Here is a 17,426-nt window from a genome sequence, read left to right as displayed (position 1 = left end):
TGGCCCCCACCACCAGTTTGCCCCCAGAGACGTCGAGTAGCTGCAGGCTGGCCACCCTGACCATGTGCCTAGGGCTGGTGCCCGCCCCCCGTCTGGGCCCCCAGCTGCCAGCTGGCCTCCCCCTGGAGGCTGGCGAGAGTGCCCGGACTGGGGTGTGCGTGCACACGTGTGTGGGCATGGGAGGCTCCGGCCCCCGAGCCACCCCCATCCTGGAAGGACTCCAAGGGGGGCTTGGGGGAGCTGCCTTAGGAAGCAGGGTGGAGCGAGCCTGACCAGGCAGGGGTGGGGGAACCCATGGGGGTCGTGGGGCCTGCCTGGCCAGGGCCGCATTGCCGTCAGGGGTTTGGAGGCTGCTGGTGCTGCCCTCAGGAGGTGTTGGCTAACCAGGCCGCCAGGCAGGCGCATACACGGCCAGGGGGTGTCGGGGGTGCCGTGGCGGAGCCGCCTGACCCCAGAGAGAGCCGCTGTGCACCCTGCCATGGCGGAGGGACCTGGTTGGGCCGGGACCCAGCCCTGGGATGTGGCTCATTTCTTGTCTGCTCGGTGCCCAGGCCCCACCAGGCCCCCTGACCCCCGGATGTGTCCCCAGCAGGACCCTGACCCCCGGGTGTGTCCCCAGCAGGCCCCCTGACCCCCAGGTGTGGCCCCAGCAGGCCCCCTGACCCCCAGGTGTGGCCCCAGCAGGCCCCCTGACCCCCAGGTGTGGCCCCAGCAGGCCCCCTGACCCCCGGGTGTGTCCCCACCAGGCCCCCTGACCCCCGGGTGTGTCCCCAGCAGGCCCCCTGACCCCCTGTGTGGCCCCAGCAGGCCCCCTGACCCCCTGTGTGTCCCCAGCAGGCCCCCTGACCCCCGGGTGTGTCCCCAGCAGGCCCCCTGACCTCTGGGTGTGTCCCCAGCAGGCCCCCTGGCCCCCAGGTGTGTCCCCAGCGGGCCCCCTGACCCCCGGGTGTGTCCCCACCAGGCCCCCTGACCCCCGGGTGTGTCCCCAGCAGGCCCCCTGACCCCCAGGTGTGGCCCCAGCAGGCCCCCTGACCCCCTGTGTGGCCCCAGCAGGCCCCCTGACCCCCAGGTGTGTCCCCAGCAGGCCCCCTGACCCCCGGGTGTGTCCCCAGCAGGCCCCCTGACCTCTGGGTGTGTCCCCAGCAGGCCCTCTGACCCCCGGGTGTGGTGTCTGGCAGGGGCCGGGGCATGCACACTAGGGCCTGGAGAGGGACCGTGCACCTGCTGGCATCAGCCAGTCTCTCCCTGGAGCTGGGTGCCTCTGCCCGGGGTGCCGGCGGTGCCGGCGGTGCCGGTGAGGTGCCGGTGAGGGGCCACGGCCCTGGAGACCGAAGCCCTCCCTGCTGTGCTGCTTCGCTTCCTAGACCTGAGTGGCGGGAGCCCCCCCAGGCCCCTGCAGGCGGTGCCAGGCCTGGTTCAGGGCGTGGTAGCCCGCCCCCTGGGGCCAGCAGGCAGCAGTGGTGGTCCCCGCCTGCCTCTCGCTTAGAAGACAGGCTGAGGGTCCCAGCCCGCCGGAGGAGGAGTGGGACTCGGCGGGAGGCGGCCGTCCTGTGGGCTGGTCCTGGAGCCTGGCGGCGCACAGCCCTGCCCAGCACAGGCCTGGAGGTCTGGGAGGCCGTGGCTGTCCCCGGGACTGGGCAGGCGCTGCTGGCAGTGGGCGTGGTCCCAGGGAGACCGTCCTCCCTCCGCTGTCTCTCTTGGGGTCCTGTGGCCTTGAGGCCTCCGTAGTCTGGCCCCTGGCTGCTGCCCCTGGCACCAGAGGAGAAGCCACCTGTCACCCTCCACGTGCGCTGGCATGAGGGGGACCAGGGCCGCGGCCCTGCCCGGAGGCTGTGTCTCAGGGGGCCTCCGAGGGTCCCCCGGGAGCAGCCCAGGCCGGCCCAGGGGAGATGCCGCAGGTGAGCCCTGCTCCCTTCATTGCCTGAGAGACACCGCGTTCCCTGGAGTCCACGGCCGTCCCCGGCTCGCTGCTGGGTGGCCGGGGCAGGCGGTGGCTTTGGCTGTGCCACCCCGTGCCGTCTGCTCCGCTCTGCCTGCAGACCCCAGGTGCTGCCTGTGTCTTCCTGCCCCTGCGCTCCTGGTCCAGCGTGGTGCCCGCTGTCGCTGCCGCGTGCCTGTGGGTAGCCGAGCTGTCGATGCAGTGAGGTGGCCTGGGGGCTGATGGTGGAGTCGGGGTGCGCGGCCTGGGCCGGGGAGCTCTGGCCTGCACGGCAGGGCCGCCCTGAGCAGCTGCCCGGCCTGTGCCGTGGTCACCCCGGGCCGGGAGGTCACCTGTGGCCAGTCTGCCTGGAAACCAGCCCCTTTTTTTGAGACATTTTACATCCCTTTGGGTATCCTAAAAATAAGCTTTTAATTTACTTTAAATTAATGTTAAAATTAAACCTAAATTAAATTGCAGCGCATCCTTAGGCTAACCCTGAAGAGCCGCTACGACGTGAGGACACGCAGCAGGGGTGCTGGGGGCCGCCCTCGGCCAGGCCCAGGGCCCGTCGGGCGGGAGATGGACGCGTGAATGCTGCCGAGGCCTCAGCACCAGGCCTGGGCGGCGGACAGCAGGGCTGGGCCGCGGGGACCAGGAGGCCGCTGCTGGCCTCGGGCGTCCGCTTCGCCGACTTCTCTGGCGCTCGGGTGTCCCTGGGTGGTCTCTCCAGGCTCCCTTCTCTCTGCCCCCTGCCTCCCGGGTGCCCGTCTCCCCTGGGTGTCTGCTGTCCAGCCAGCCCCATGTCCAGCCCAAGGCAGCAAGCACTACGTCCCTCTGCAGTCGGAGATCTGGGGCAGGGTCTCACGGCCCCGCTGTGGGGTCCCCTCCAAGCCCCTCTGGCTGTCATCGGCCTGGGGCAGCTCACGGCCCCCAGCCGGCTTTCTGTCCCCTCCGGGGCTGTGACAGGTCCTCACCGCGGCATTCTGCCCTGTGGCTGGAGGCCGGTCCCCTCGCTGCTCACCGGGAGGGGCCTGGGGTGCTCGGCGCTGCCTCAGGCTGCCCAGCACGGCCACAGCGGCCCCTTCCCCGAGGCCTGACCACTCCTCGTGCTGGCCACACCCGGGGCCGCCGCCTCCCCTCGGCCTCTTTCTGCGAGGCCTGGCCAGGTTCAAGCTCCGGGCTCACTGCAGCCTCTGGCCCTTGGCCCTGGGCGCCGGGACTGGACGCTCCCCACCCCCTCACGTTCCCCCCGCCCCGTCCTCCACGTCCTGCCACACTAGCATCCACCCCGGCACAGGGCCCCTCCCCGGCCAGGGCCAGGGCCCTGCTGTCCACAGCAGACGCCCATTTTGTCCTACCCCTGGGAAGGGAGCCTGTTCCTGGACATGCCACTAATGGGTGGGGCCTGCTGGCCCCCAGAGTCCCACAGGCCGCGGGGACCCCCAGGAGAAGGAGGGCCAGGGTCGGAGTCCGGGGTGGGTGACGTGGCAGACAGGAGGTGACCGACGTGTGAGCTGGGGGCGTTTCGTCGTCTGGGTGGAGCTTGGGCATGGCTCGGGCTCTGGTGGCCAGCCAGCCGCCTGCTGGTCTGGGCCGCTCTTTCTCCGGCCGTCCCTGGGCCAGCTGCCTGCCTGTGTGGGGTACCGGGTACCTTGTGCTCACCTGTGTGCCCCTCCCCCGCTTGCCGTGAGCTCTGCCAGGCTCCAGGGCAGGTACAGTGTACCTCCCTCCCCTGGCCCGCCCTGGGTCCCCGTGGGAGTGGGGAGCTGGCCCTGGGCCCGCTGGGTGGATACCAGCGTGCATCCAGGGGTCAGCAGTGGGCCTGCACCCGGGGAAGCCCTTGCTGCCCCCTGTGCAGCCCCAGCAGGGTCCCCGGCCGCCCACCCGGATGAGCCCTGTCCCTACTGTGCCCCTGCTGGACACAGACATTGTGACTGGGGGTGTGAAGCCCTCAGTCCCCTCCTGCCCCTGGCCCTGGGGCAGGGGGCCGGCGGGGGGGGTCCTAGAGGGTGGGGCCTGGGGGAGCTGGCAGCCTTCCCGCTGGGTCTCCCTCCAGGCTCCCCATGGGCCTCGTGGCTGCCCCCACCCTGCACTGTGTGGGGCGCCTGGAGTCACCTGTGCTCTGGCGTGGGCCCTTCGGCCTCCGTGTCCCCTCTGGGAGGGCCGGGGAGGAGGAGGGCGTGGCCCCGCAGGTGCCCCTGTCCTGGCCCCTCTGCCCCCCCCCCAGGTGGGAAAACACCTGAGCCGGGTGGGCTGGAGGGGAGGCAGTGACGGAATTGGGGTCCCTGCCTCCGTCCTCCCCCGGCCGCCCCACCCTGCCCAGTGTCACCGTGCCCTCCTGTTTCCTCACTGTGAGCCCATGGGTGGCTGGGGCGTCCCCACGGTCGCTGTGCCCCGGCTGCCGGGGAGTTACCCCACTGGGTGCTCCCAGAAACGGGCTTCCCAGAGGACGCCGGGTGTGAGCCGGGAGGTGAGGGCGGCGTAGGGGGCTGGCTGGGCCCCGTCACCCCGCAGCTCCTGGGCTGCCCGGGCCCTGCTAGCCCCCCGTCCCAGTGAGCCCCATGGCCAGAGCTGCCCCGCGCTCCTTTCTGGCTGCCGCAGACCAGTCTCCGCCGCTTGGGTGCTGGGTGCTGGGTGGGAGCCTTGTCAGGTGGAGGCGACTGGTGGGTGCTGAGACCCCCCCCCCCCCGAGCCGGCCCAGCCTCCAGGCCTCGGGTGACGGCGAGCCCAGGGCAGACGCGGTGCCCGGGCGAGTCCGGCTCCCAGGGCGGCGGAGGGGCCCCTGTCCCGTGGGGCTGGGCTGGCCGGAGAGGAGCTGAGCCGCGTCCGTGCGCCCTGGGCAGGGGCTGTGACCTCTCAGAACCGGGGGGGGGTGTTGGGGGGTGCCCGAGGATGTGCAGCCCGGCCGGGGGGGGGGTCGGGGGAGCCTGAGGATGTGCAGCCCGGCCGGGGGGGGGGTCGGGGGGGGAGCCGCCACCTGCAGCCCGGCGGGAGGGGGGTGGGGGGTGCCCGAGGATGTGCAGCCCGGCCGGGGGTCGGGGGGAGCCGCCACCTGCAGCCCCTCCCCACCTGGGTGCAGCGGAGCAGAGGCTCCCACAGGCCTTACCCCAGGGCCACCCCCGCTCAGAGTGGCCATGTGTGCTTGTGTGCACTCGCGTGTGCGTGTCCTCACAGCACAGAGCACTGGTCATGTGTGCACGCGTGTAGTCGTGTGTGTGTCCTCACAGCACAGTGAGAGCACCGTGGTCATGTGTGCACGTGTGTAATCGTCTGTGTGTCCTCACAGCACAGTGGGAGCACCGTGGTCATGTGTGCACACGTGTAATCATGTGTGTGTGTCCTCACAGTGCAGTTAGAGCACCATGGTCATGTGTGCACACGTGTAACTGTGTGTGTCCTCACAGTGCAGTGAGAGCACTGGTCATATGTGCACATGTGTAACCGTGTGTGTGTCCTCACAGCACAGTGAGCACCGTGGTCATGTGTGCACGCATGTAGTTGTGTGCGTGTCCTCACAGTGCAGTTAGAGCACCATGGTCATGTGTGCACATGTGTAATCATGTGTGTGTCCTCACAGCACAGTGAGAGCACCATGGTCATGTGTGCATGCGTGTAAGCGTGTAGTCGTGTGTGCGTGTCCTCACAGTGCAGTGAGAGAGCACTGGTCATGTGTGCACATGTGTAATCATGTGTGTGTCCTCACAGCACAGTGAGAGCACCATGGTCATGTGTGCATGCGTGTAAGCGTGTAGTCGTGTGTGCGTGTCCTCACAGTGCAGTGAGAGAGCACTGGTCATGTGTGCACACGTGTAATCGTGTGTGCGTGTCCTCAGTGCATGTGAGTGGCCGTGTGTGCAGGTGAGCGACGTGTGCTGTATATTACATGTGTGTGAAGTGCGTGTGCCTGTCCTCACGTGTGCACCTCCTGCGTCTGGGCCCGGGGGCGTGACCGCGTGCTCACTGAGGATGATGCTCCAGCCCCGGCGCTGGGTGGTGCTGACCGCCCAGTCACCCTCCCACACCCCCACCGCTTGCCCTGGCCGCCCTTGGGAGCGTGGGGACCAGGGCGTGTCCTGGCCAGGGCAGGGCTGGGGGTGGGGAGGGGAGGGCCCTGTGTGCGCGGTCGGAGCCTGGCGGCCTGTCCCCTGAGCTGGACGGCTCTCTAACGGGATCCTGCCTCTCCCTCCCGGCTGCCGGTGGCTCGGCCGCAGAGTTTCCTATTATGGCCTGACTGGCACTCCCTGTGGGCCATCAGGGGCTTCTGGAAGGTTCTCTCGGGCAGGCTGCCCCGTCCCTGCCCACGCCCACAGCTCCACATTCTTGGCCGCCTGTCCCCCAGCTGTGGTTCCGACCCCTTCCGCCTCCTGCCCCTGCTTTGTTGCCTGTCCTGTCCCCTCCTTGTCCAGCTGCCTTCGTGAAGCTGTGGGCACTGGCTGGGCCGGGCTGGTGGCAGTCAGGCCTGGGCCCAGCAAGGTGCCAGTGGGCAGAGCTGGACACCTGAGCCCTGGGCTGGGGGTGGGGCTCCGGGGGGAGGGGGCTCCCGGGATGGCACGGGGCCCTGTGGTGTCTAAGGAAGGCCAGCCTGCTGCTTGGTGGTGGAGGGGTGGACGCGGCCTCATGGCCTTCGGGTCTGAGGTCTGTGGGCGGGGGCTGGGGTCCTGGGGCTGCCGTTCGGGGCAGGCTGGAGTTCACCTCGTACCTGAGTGAGCCTGGCTCTGCCCCTGATGCCCCCGACCTCCTGCTGCCAGGGGCCAGGGGCAGGCCAGCGCCGACTCCTAGACAGGTTCCTTGAGGTCCTGCCCGGCCTGTGTGTGGCCCCCGGGCTCTGCCCCGGCGGGAGCACGCCCTGCCCGTCGGGTCCAGTCTCCGGGTCGGGCAGGGTCCCAGAGCGGCTCCTCCTAGCAGGGCCCGCTCTCCCTGGCCCACCCCCTCCTCCGGGCAGCCCCGCGGTCAGCATCCTGCAGGAAGCCCAGGGCGTGGACTGGCTGCTCCCTGCTCTGGGTCCCTGGAACGAGTGGAATGTGGGCAGGGCCCTGGTGGGCTGCAACCCTTCCGGCCGCCTCCCTCTGGGGCCCCCCAGGCCGGTCGTCCAGCTGTCGGGCCGCCCGCGTCTGCTTGGGCGGCTGGAGCGGGCGCTGGTGCTGAGCGGGCGGGGAGGGAGCTGGCGCGGGGAGGGAGGCCGGTGCCAGCAGCCGTCAGCTGGGCTTCCGGGAGCAACAGGAGCCGGGAGCCTGGGAAGGGGCTGGTTTCCCGGGAGCGCCGCCGCCATCTCAGTGAGCGCTTTTTTTTTTTTTTTTTACAACCCATTTCACAGCTTCCAGAACGGGAGGCCGCTGTCTCCCTGGCTCACTTAACTCAAAACAAATGCCTGTCACCGCGCCCGGCTCCCGCCACCCTCCAGCTCACGCTGGCGTCCCCACGTGGAGCCGGGACCTGGTGGGCGAGCCGGCCTCCTGCACGTCCCGGCGCCCAGACCTGGCCTCTGGTGGGTCTCCTGGGGACACCTGGCGGGGGCCTGCGGGACGGGGTGGGGGGCTCCGTCTGCGTCTCAGCCCCAGTGGCGCTCAGCACCCGCGGGCCGCCCCACACCTGTTGCTGGGCCACGCGGCGACGCCTGTGTGTGCCGTGCACACAGAGGCCCCTGGGTGTCAGGACCGGGCCCAGCTCCGCCCAGCTGTGCTCCTCGCTGTCCGTGGTGAGGCTGCAGCCTGGCTCCCTGTGCGAGGCCTCGGGCCTTGGGCTGTGGCCACAGACTGGCCTCCCCGCGATGGGGCCTGCACCTGCCAAGCAGGGCCACCTGGGGGGTGTCGGTCACCCTCCCAGCGTGCTGGCTTCCGGAACATTTTCTCAGCCAGCCTAGTGCCTGGGCCAGGGCTCTGTGGTGTCCTGGGCAGAGCTGAGGTGGCCCTGGAGCTGGGACCGGAGCCTGCCCTGTCTCGGCAGCGGGGGCGGCTGGCTGGGGACTGGTGCCCAGCACGGAACGGCCTGTCGGGCAGCAGTGACCCGCCCAGCGTCAGGTCCCTGTCCTGGGAAAATTCTGGACGTGCTGCCAGTCTGGGATGGCGAGTAGGGCAGTGGCGGCCGGGGCTGGCTTCGCGGTGGGGCCCCGGTGCCCACGGCTGGGGCTCCCTCAAACCCCCACCCACCCTCGTGCCCCGTCCCCGGCTCGTCACGTCCACCTGGGGTCCTGGTGGCGTCCAGTCCGGGGGGGCCGGCGGCCTCTGCCCTGCATGGGGCTGCCCGCTGCCCCTCCTGAGCCGCGGTAACCACGGCACCCAGCAGGCAAGCGCCTTGCCAAGAGGAAAGAGCCTTCGGCCTAGTTCCCGGCCGGACTTGGCCCGCGTGGCTCTGGCCCTGGCCGGGGCCCAGGCTGTGCCCCGCTCCCAGGCAGCCGCCGCACCAGCTCTGGGGTTGGGGGCTGGGGGGGGCGGGGGGCCGTGGCTCCAACCTCAAGGTCGGGGTGACAGCAGGGCAGGGATGCTCTGTCCTGAGGTTTCCCGAGCTGGTGGGCGGGGAGGGTCTCGGAGCCAGCGGTCCCCTCCCCCACTGCCCCCTTGGCAGGGACAAGCAACCGACCATGTGCCCAAACCAAGCTGGCAGCGCCCAAGGCGCCAGCCTGTTGGCCAGGGAGCCTCCTGGGGGTCTCTTCGGGTGCTCTGGGCCCAGGGACCCCGTCTGTGGGATTGGGGCTCCCCAGACACTGCCGGGGGTGTGGCCTCGGGGGACGCGCACCACGTTGGTGCTCTGTTCCCAGCACCAGGAGAGCAGAGTGGGGCAGCCCCCAGGAGCCCCTCCCCCTCGCCACCCAAGCTCAAGGCCAGGGGTACCCAGGTGTACCCCAAGAGGCGGGTGGGTGTGGGGCGCAGGGCGACCTCCTGGGAGTGCTCCCACCTTCGTGGAGGGGGCTGGGGGTGTCTGGGAGCCCCGCCCACAGCCAGCGTCCGTCTCCTGAGGGGGGCTTGTTGTCTTGAGCCCCCCACGTGGGACTCTGGGCTGGAGGCCTGCTCCCCCTGCCCGGGCCCCACGTGGACACCCCAGGGGGCCGCCCCCGCCTGCCTGTGGTGTGGGAGAGCTGAAGGTGTGGGGTTCCCAGGCCTGGATCCCCGGGAAGTCCTTCCCCGGGAAGGGGCAGGCAGGCGGGACTTCCCTGGGAGGGGCGGGGGCGGGGGCCCCGAGGGACGAGGCGGGCCTGGGCGGGGCTCAGAAAGCGTCCAGCTCATCCCGCAGGCATGCCCCCAAGGGTCCCAGAGCCGTCCAGCCCCGGAGGCCGGCGCGGGCGCTGCTCCCCTGGCTGGACGCCTGTGGTCTGGCCGGGGCCACGGCAGTCCCAGCCCTGCTGTCCGGAAAGTCCCTGGCTCCCGGGCACCTCCGCCGGTGTCCCGGGCCAGAACTCTCCCTCCTCCGACGGCCACGCTTCCTCTCCCTGCCTGTGGCCCTGGCCAGCGCCCCAGCCCCTTCTCTGCGGCTGGCGGTGTCTGGGAGAGGCCGCTCGCCCGGGCCCACGCTCCCACAGGCGGGCCCTGGGCTGGGAACTGGTGCAGCGCGGCGGCCGCTGCCAGGGTCCCATGGGGCAGCCCCTCCTCCCTGGCTCCCGTGGCCTTGCCAGCCCCCTGCTGAGTCACCCTCTGTCTGGGAAGCTGCCACGGGCAAGCCAGGCTGAACGAGGCATCGTAAATCCATGAATGCTGGGCCCGCGGGAGCAGCTGCCCTGACTCACCTTGGGCTGGGCCTCGCGCTCGGCCCCACCCCCCCAGTCCCCGGAGGGTCCCAGGCCAGGCTGTCTGCCCGTGGGACGGGGGTGACAAGGTGCAGTACCAGAGAGCCCTGCCCGGGTGGGGCCCGCAGTGCAGCCCAGACCACCCACGGGGCGGCCGCCTCGTGCACAGCCCTGTGTGTCCAGCGTGTGCGAGAGCCAGTCGCCATGGCAACCCAGGGAGGCTCACTCGGCCTGGCCTTGGCCGCTGGACTTGGGCACACGGCGGGCTGGTGGGCAGGCCGGAGGCTGGTGCTGCCCGTCTCCTGCCAGGTTCCTGCACCACCAGGGAGAGACGGCGGCGCGAGCCCCTGCCAGGCCCACAGAACTTCTGGTGGGGGAGGGGCGGTGAATGGCTGACCCTGGGCAGCCCTGAGGGGTCGTGAGCAGCGGGTCCGTCCAGTTCCAGTGCCCGTCCTCCCTTCCTGCGTCTCAGACTCCCCCGACTCGGTTTCTCCCCTCGCTCATGTGGCACTGGGGCCCCCCAGTCTGACGAGGGAGGAGCCTGCAGACCCCAGCCTGGAGAAAGGCCAGTCTCGCCAGGGCTGCCGAGGCGGGGCCGGGTCCCGGGCCCTGGGGGCAGACACCCCGCACGTCCTGGCACCCGAGGGGCCTGGCAGCTGCCCACCCCCGGCCTGGGAGCCCAGGACAGGGTGGTGGTGGCGGTGACGTGGTGGCACTCACGGGGGTGTGCAGCAGTGGGGGGCAGGACCCCGAGGTGGCCGTCAGGCCCGAGGGCAGGTGTAGCTGGGCTGGGCGGAGGCTCCGCCGCTCACCCTGCCTCTTGTGTCCACAGCCAGCAGCCGCTTGATGGGAAGTTCCCCGGCCGCCTCGTTCATGGGCAGCTTCCTCACCAGCAGCCTGGGCACAGCGGCCCCCTCGCACCCCAGCGGCCCCGCCTCCTCCCCCGCGGAGCAGGCCTACCGCGGCCCCCACCCCGCCGCCTCCCAGATCTGGTTCTCCCACTCCCACGAAGGTGAGTCGGCAGCGCCCTCAGTGCCTGGGCCGGGCCAGATGTGCGCTCCAGATGGGCAGAGGGAGCGGGGGCTGGGGCGGGAGGGCTCTGGGGAGCCAGGGATGTGGAGCACAGCTGGGCCACGCCCTCGCCCCCAGACTCCGGGAGGCGTGGGCTCCAGATGGGCCGGCAGGCGGGCGGAGCCGCAGGCTGTCATCCCTGGGCCGCGCCTGGGACAGAGGCCCTCCCGGGCCCTGGCCTCCCCAGAAGCCGGCCCCCGGGCACATAGTGGGTGCCTTATAGATACTTGTCCTGAGGCCCTGCCCTGCCTGGAGCCCCACTGCGTCCTGGCGAGGCGGCTCCTCCCAGGCAGGGGCGACCCCAGCAGGAAGAGGGGCTGGGGCCCAGCTCCCCACTGTTTGCTCGGCCCCCGGCCGTCCCCTGCGGCGTGGGAGGGGTGAAGGCCCCCCCACCCTGGCTGGCACGCGGAGAGGTAATTGCAGCTGGCGGCGGGCGCGCAGGGCTCTCCACTCCTGGCACCCGGCGCTGCGTAACTCACCGAGTGCCGGGCGGCGGGCGGCGTGTTTACAGAGCCGGGCCCAAGGCGTGCGCCGCCCAGGTTCCAGGCAGGGAGATTAGCGCCCGGCACTGCTGGAAGCCGGAGAGACCTCTCTTTGTGCATCGAGAGAGGGGCTGTTTTCCAAGCAGGACAGGTGACGAGTGACAGTTGTTAAAATAGCCTGGGCTCTGGGCGCCCCGGGGGCGCACGTGTTGGGCAGTACTTCCTGGGCGGAGGGGGCCCTCGGCCCAGACTGGCCCGGCCCCCGCTTCCGCCTCTGCACCCCGGCTCCTCCTGGACCTGCAGGAGGCTCCGCCGCTGACCCTGGCACCCCCACCCCCGTCCATCCGCTGGTGTCTGCTGGGAGTGGAGGTGCTGTCGGGGCAGCGGCCAGGGACGGCCCCAGGACGGAAGTGATGCCGCCCCAGCCACAGGTGCAGAGGCCTGGGGAGCCTGGGACGTGGCTCCTGGCAGCGGCAGCCCCTGGGCAGAGCCTGGGGCCGGGGGCTGGGTCTTCGCTTCCCCTCTGTGCCGCTGTGGGGGCCCCACCAGCAGAGAGGGTGGTTTGTGGGTAGCACCACCTGCCCGGGAAGCCCCATCCCGCCCCCTGGGGCCTGCTGGGCGGGCGGGCGGGCGGGCGGACAGCAGCTCCTGGCAGCGCCGCAACGGCCTCCCACCACTCGTTTCCCGTGTGCCAACGGCTGCCTTGGTGGGGTCGCTGACAGCCCACCTGGGGCTTCCGTGTTCCCACCCCTGCCCACTGTCCAGGGGATGTCCTGAGGGCTGGGCAGCCCTGGGCTTCTGGGCGGTGCCTGTGCCTGTGCCTCAGCCCCGGTGCGTCCCGGGGAGCGTGCCTGTCCCTGACACAGCCCGGCTGCTGGCACCACCTCTGCGTGGCCCCGCCGAGTCCGCCAGGCGAAGCTGGGGCCGGACGAGGGGAAGTGGACGCCTGCCTGGACCCCCGACCTCAGGACAGGGCGTGGGGCCACCTGGGGCTGAACCTGGGCTTGGGGGGGCGGGCAGTGGCTCCTCCCGGCCCGGTCCCACCTGGGGGTGCCAGGGTTCCGGGCGCCCGAGGGCCACAGCCTCCTTTGTGGCCCGTGCCTCAGTTTCCCTGCTCTGGCTCCTTTCCCTGCCTGCAGCTGGGCTGTGCGGCCTGGGATCCCCTCTGTGGGGTTCCCTGCCCCCGCCCTCCGCCGTCTGCAGCCACGTGGTGCGTCCGGCGGTGCGGCCAGGGGCGGGCGGGCGGTGCGAGTGGCAGGCTGGCTGGCTGCCCTGGCAGCGTGCCTGGCTGCTAGTTTGACTGGGTGCCAGCTGGCTCCCGCGTGCCGGGGCCCGCTTCTGGGCCGTGTGTGCTCAGGGGGAGGGGCAGGGCGGGCGGGGGCACGCGACACGGCCTGAGAGGGGGCTGCGGGCGCAGTGGGCTGCCTGGGCGGTCCCCTCCCAGGCCCGGCCTCGCCCGGTCTGCACTTCCTCGGCTGCCGGCAGGATGGCAGGGACACAGGGAGGCCAGGATGGGGTAGGCGAGCCAGGGTCCTTGTGGGGGGGTCAGCCAGGTGACCCCACCCCAGGCAGGGCCTCCCAGCCAGCCGGAAGACCCCCCCACCTCGCCATCTGCAGGGCAGCCGCTGGAGCGGGGGCGGGACTTCCTGCATTCCCCCCACCAGGACCAGCTGGGGATTTTGGGGGGGCGCCCTAGAGGGGTGGAGCCACCCAGAACATCTGTCCTGGGCCCGAGCTGAGCTGCCTGTCCAGTGCAAGTCCGGGATGTGGGCTCCACCTCTGGCGGACTGCCCCAGGGTGGGGTGTAGTGAGCGGAGGTGACCAGTCACTGTCCAGCCAGCCTGTGCGGGGCGCGGGCAGGGCCCAGCCGGCCCTGTTGTCAGGGAGCCCAGTCCCCCCCGCCCCCGGCTGCTGGCTGAGACCACCCACAGGGCTGATGAAAGGGGACGCTGTTCCTGGGGGCTCAGCTAGGGGAGCAGGAGCGGTGAGGCCCCCGCAGCCGGGGCCCCTCCTCGTGGTCTCTCGTGCCACCTGGAGGGGAGCCGTGGGCGGCCATGGGTGCACGTGCCAGCGCTGGCTGTCGCCAGGCCTGCCTCTGTCACAGCCACACCCGCCCCGGGGCCTGGCCGCCGTCCAGCGGGGCCGGGGCTACACGCGAGAGCGGCCAATGGCTCCCTGTCCCGAGCCTGAGCTTCCTTCGAGGCCTCAGGGCTCATGGGGGCTTCTCGGGGCTGGCGGGAGCCGGGACGGGTTCCCCCCACGCCCACCCACCATGGGGCCCAGAGGCCCCGAGTGCCCCGAGGGGGGCCCCTGCAGCAGCCCCTGCTGGTGTCCCCCAGCAGTGGCCGTCCCTGCACGGCCATGGCACGGGCGCGGGGCAGCCCCTGGGGAGGCCCCTGCGGCCCGGTCCCCTCCAGAGGCTCCACGCTGACCGCCGGCCGGAGGTGGCTGGGATGAGACACACACTGGGGAAGGCAGCGTGGGACGGGGCATCCCGGCCGCAGAACCCTAGTGAGGTGGGGAGGTGGGAGTGGGGCCCTGGGTTCCCGCCTGCCTGGCCCGGGCCCCACAGGTGCGGGGGCCCCTGACGAGGGTCCAGGCTGGATGCCAACTGTCTTGCTGGTCCCTTCAGCAGCACGGCTATGCCTGGCACACCGCCTGTTCTGCAGGCGAGGCACCCTCTGTAGTCCAGCCTGGAGCCTGTGGGCTCTCGTCCCCTCTGAGCCTGGGCATCCCCGCTGGGCGGATGCGGGGGTCAGGGCTGTGGTGGGCCAGGCACTGCAGTCCACACCTCCGCTGAGCCACACTGCGAAAGCCCATCAGATCCCGCGTGCGGCAGAGCAGGCGCTGGCGGCTCTGCCAAGGGTGCCCCTTCCACGTTGCCTGTGGCCGCTGGCCGTGGCCCCCGGAGGGGTGGAACCGGCCGGTGGGGAGCAGCTGCCGGTCAGGTGTACCTGTCCGCTGCGGGTGGGGGGTGGGGCTGGCAGAACAGCAGCCCTGGATGCCCGTGGGGGGAGGTGTGGGCTCCAGGGACAGCGTTTCCTGCTGACCAGAGCTGCCCTCCAGGCTGTGCACAGAGGTTAGCTGGGGTGCCCAGGGGTCTGCGTGCGGGCCTGTTGGCTAAGCTTCCAAAGCCTTGGGGTCCCCCCAGTCAGAGCATGGTGTCTTTAAAGATTTATTTGAAAGAGTTACAGGGGGTAGGGTGGACAGAGAGACCTTCCATACGCTGGTTCACTCCCTGGATAGCCACAATGACCAGGGCTGGACCAGACCAAAACCAGGAGCCAGGAGCTTCCTCCAGGTCTCCCACGCGGGTGCAGGGGCCCAAGCATTCGGCCCATCTTCCACTGCTCTCCCAGGTGCATGAGCAGGGAGCTGGGTCGGAAGTGGGGCAGCCGGGACTGGATGTGGTGCCCGTATGGAGTGCTGGCACTGCCGGCAGTGGCTTTGCCTGCCCCCTGAGGGGCTGGGCCTCACGCGGCAGCCCCTGCTGGGCTGAGGCAGCCGCCATAACCCAGGCCAGTGCTGCCTGGAGACCTGGATCTGTTCTCGGCCCTGCGTGCCAGGAGTCGCTGTCAACAGAGGCGCCGCTGACCGCCAGGAAGGGCGTCTCGTGGGAGGGGGCGGGGCCGCCTCGGGTCTCCTGGGAGGGCTCCATGGGGAGCAGAGACGCTCACGCCACCCTGGGCTCCTCCCGGGCGCCTGCCCTAGCCTGTGGCCGCTGTGCCCCTCGGACACTGCCCCAGATGTCAGCTGCAGCCAGCTGTCTCCTGTCCACTCTGCACACCTGCTCCCTCCCTGCCCCCGCCACCCTGGACATGGCCAGCAAAGGTGCCCGGCCATGTCCGCCGTCTGTCAGGTGCCGAGCTGATGGTGTGCGTTACGGGACTGGCCGCAGGGCCCTCTGGAGTGGCAGCCGTGACCTGCACCTGTAGTTCTGTCCTTGTCCCCCGGGGCAGCTGCCCAGCCCAGCTCTGTGGTCCACCCATGGCTGCAGGGGCACCAGGCTGGGAAGTCTGGCCCTGGGCTCCAGCCCCCAGCCTCCGGGGCCCTTCTCGTGTCTACCCCGCTGGCTATGCCCTGGCCAGGCCGGGACCCTCGGCCCCCCGGTCCTCAGAAATGCCCCCACCCCCACCCGGCCACACCAGCCCTGCCTTCCAGCTTCGGAGCAGCTGCTGACGCATGAAAGTCATTTATCTTCTTCATCGTTCAAAAACACGGTGTTGGGAGAAGCAAAGGGTCTCCCTCTCGCTGGGGGACCCTCCCCCGCCACTCTCTGCCCCCTCTCACCCCTCTCTGCCCCCCCCTCCCCCCGCCCCTGTCCACCACCCAGGGCCTCAGGGGCTGGGGCTGGGGCAGGTGAGCTGGGGAGCCAGCCGGGCCAGGACCCCAGCCCAGGTTTGGAAGTGGAGGGGTCCGGGGGGCAGAGCGGCTCCTCTGGGGCGAGCGGGCAGGAGGCCCAGACCTCCCTGGGGCACGGGCCCTGCCCTGGGAGGGGGATCCACAGCACAGCCCAGGATTAAGGGGACGGCTGCAGGAGCTCCCCGGGGCCGCTCCCCTGCCCCGCCTCGTATCCTCCCGAGCAGGGGCCGGACTGGCACACAGCTGCTGGGCTGGCTCCCAGGAGGGGCCGGCGCAGGGCGGGGACGCCTTCCCCGAGCCCGGGGACGTCCCGGCGGGGGCGGGGTGAGCTCTGGGCCAGGGCAGGTTTCTCAGTGGAAGGACTTGCGTGTCCCTGGTGTGTGTGGCTCCGAGCCTACGTTGTGGGGAGTGTCCGGGGCGGGGGCTGGGCTCGGAGCCAGAGGAGGGGGTGGCTCTGGCCCAGTGTCTGCACGGGGGCGGGACCACCGAGCCAGGCCAGTCCGCCACCTGGCCCCTTGAGCACCTGCGCTCTCAGGGCGTGGCTCAGGTGTCCATGGGTCACGGGGCCCATGAGTTGTACCCCTGATGGCACGAGGATCCCGTGATACAGGGACTTTGGGAATGGTGGAGGGGAGCTCTCTTCTGGGGTCCAGCTGCCTGGGGGAAACTTGGGGTCTCCTGCACTCTCGTCACCACCTGGGACAGGGGGAACTCTGGGACAGCCGGAGGAGTCCTACCTGCCCCAGTTTGTTCCGGGTGGTCCGGTGAAGTCGGGGTGGGGGAGGGGCAGGCTAGCAGCTGCCATCCTTAGAGTCGACGCCTCAGGGGTCTCTCAGGACCCCTCTGAATTGCCAGCCCCTTGACGCCCGCTGAGAGTGGCCCTGTCCCTCTCCTACCTCAGGGAGACCCCAGACCCGGTTGACAAACGGCAACCTGGCGTCCAGCCAGGAAAAAGAGACACCTGGGGTGGGGGTGTGAGCCAAGCTGGGGAGGGGGCTCCTTCAGAGGCAGCAGGGCAGGCCCCAGAGGGTCTAAGCCCGGAAGCCCCTGTGGCTGCTGCCCGCCTCCTGCTGACAGAGCAGTGGGCAGGTGGCCTCCTGGGGACAGGGTCAAGGGCGCCGTCCTATGTGTCCTGCAAGCCAGGGACACGTCCTTTCTGGACGGGGAGGCAGAGTGGGCGTCCTAGGAGGCCAGGGCTGCCCAAGGTCCAGGGCCGGCTCTCAGAGCCTTGGTGCTGGGGAAGGGGTCGGATGGACCCCCTCGGGCCAGAGCGGGGCCTGGCTCAGCCAGAGGGGAGGGTGTGGCCCTGGGGGCCGCGATACCCACCACCTCAGGAGGGCCGCCACGGGCCCCACTGGGAGTGTGGGCCGCTGACCAGCACAGCACAGCAGCGTCCAGGTCCCGAGCTCGCCTGGGAGCCTGTCAGACGGTGTGGGCCGAAGGCTGGGAGCTCTGCGGAGCGCACGCCCGCCGTGCCCCCTCCCAGGACACACGGGGGCCCCTCCGTGGCCATCGGCGACTAGGCTTGTGCCCAGCGGGTCGGGGTGCAGGCGAAGACCTGATGTGCCATTCCCCGTGGCGCTGGGGGTGGCCGGTGGCCTGCCAGGGCTGGGCAGGTGCGAGCAGTGGTCTCTACAGCCGGGTCCCTGCTTCTCCAGCTCCAGGGTACCCCAGATTTTCGGGGAGTCTGGCGTCTACCTTCCTACCCGTGAGCCACTTGGATCACCATGGGAACGGCAGCGTTCTGTACGGGCAGCCTCCTTTCTATGGAGCCCAGAAAGGCAAGTGCTGTGTGGGCCCCTGGGGGGCGGAGGAGAGGCTGGACCTGCCCCCCTGCCTGCCCAGCGCCCGCGTGGGGAGGCACTTGCAGCAG

The 17,426-nt window shown here is 70.8% G+C and overlaps 1 protein-coding gene across 3 annotated transcripts in view; it reads left to right on the top strand.

Annotated features, from left to right (window-relative positions):
• The window catches only part of BAHCC1 (BAH domain and coiled-coil containing 1), a 45,803-nt gene that overhangs the window by 9,533 nt on the left and 18,844 nt on the right, over nt 1-17,426 (top strand). For 2 of the 3 annotated variants that reach the window (XM_089318587.1, XM_070060164.2), the window contains exons 3-4: nt 10,471-10,650; nt 17,212-17,334. In XM_089318587.1, the coding sequence (XP_089174713.1) occupies nt 10,471-10,650; nt 17,212-17,334 (303 nt within the window). Of the gene's footprint in view, nt 1-7,204; nt 7,407-10,470; nt 10,651-17,211; nt 17,335-17,426 lie in introns of those variants that run through there. The other variant, XM_070060162.2, reaches the window with a different exon arrangement.

This window comes from Oryctolagus cuniculus, chromosome 17 (genome assembly GCF_051225735.1).
Source record: "Oryctolagus cuniculus isolate XC-2025 breed Fujian yellow rabbit chromosome 17, ASM5122573v1, whole genome shotgun sequence".
Lineage (NCBI taxonomy): Eukaryota > Metazoa > Chordata > Mammalia > Lagomorpha > Leporidae > Oryctolagus > Oryctolagus cuniculus.
The sequence above is the reverse complement of the archived record's forward strand: the minus strand, read 5'-3'. Positions and strand labels throughout refer to the sequence as shown.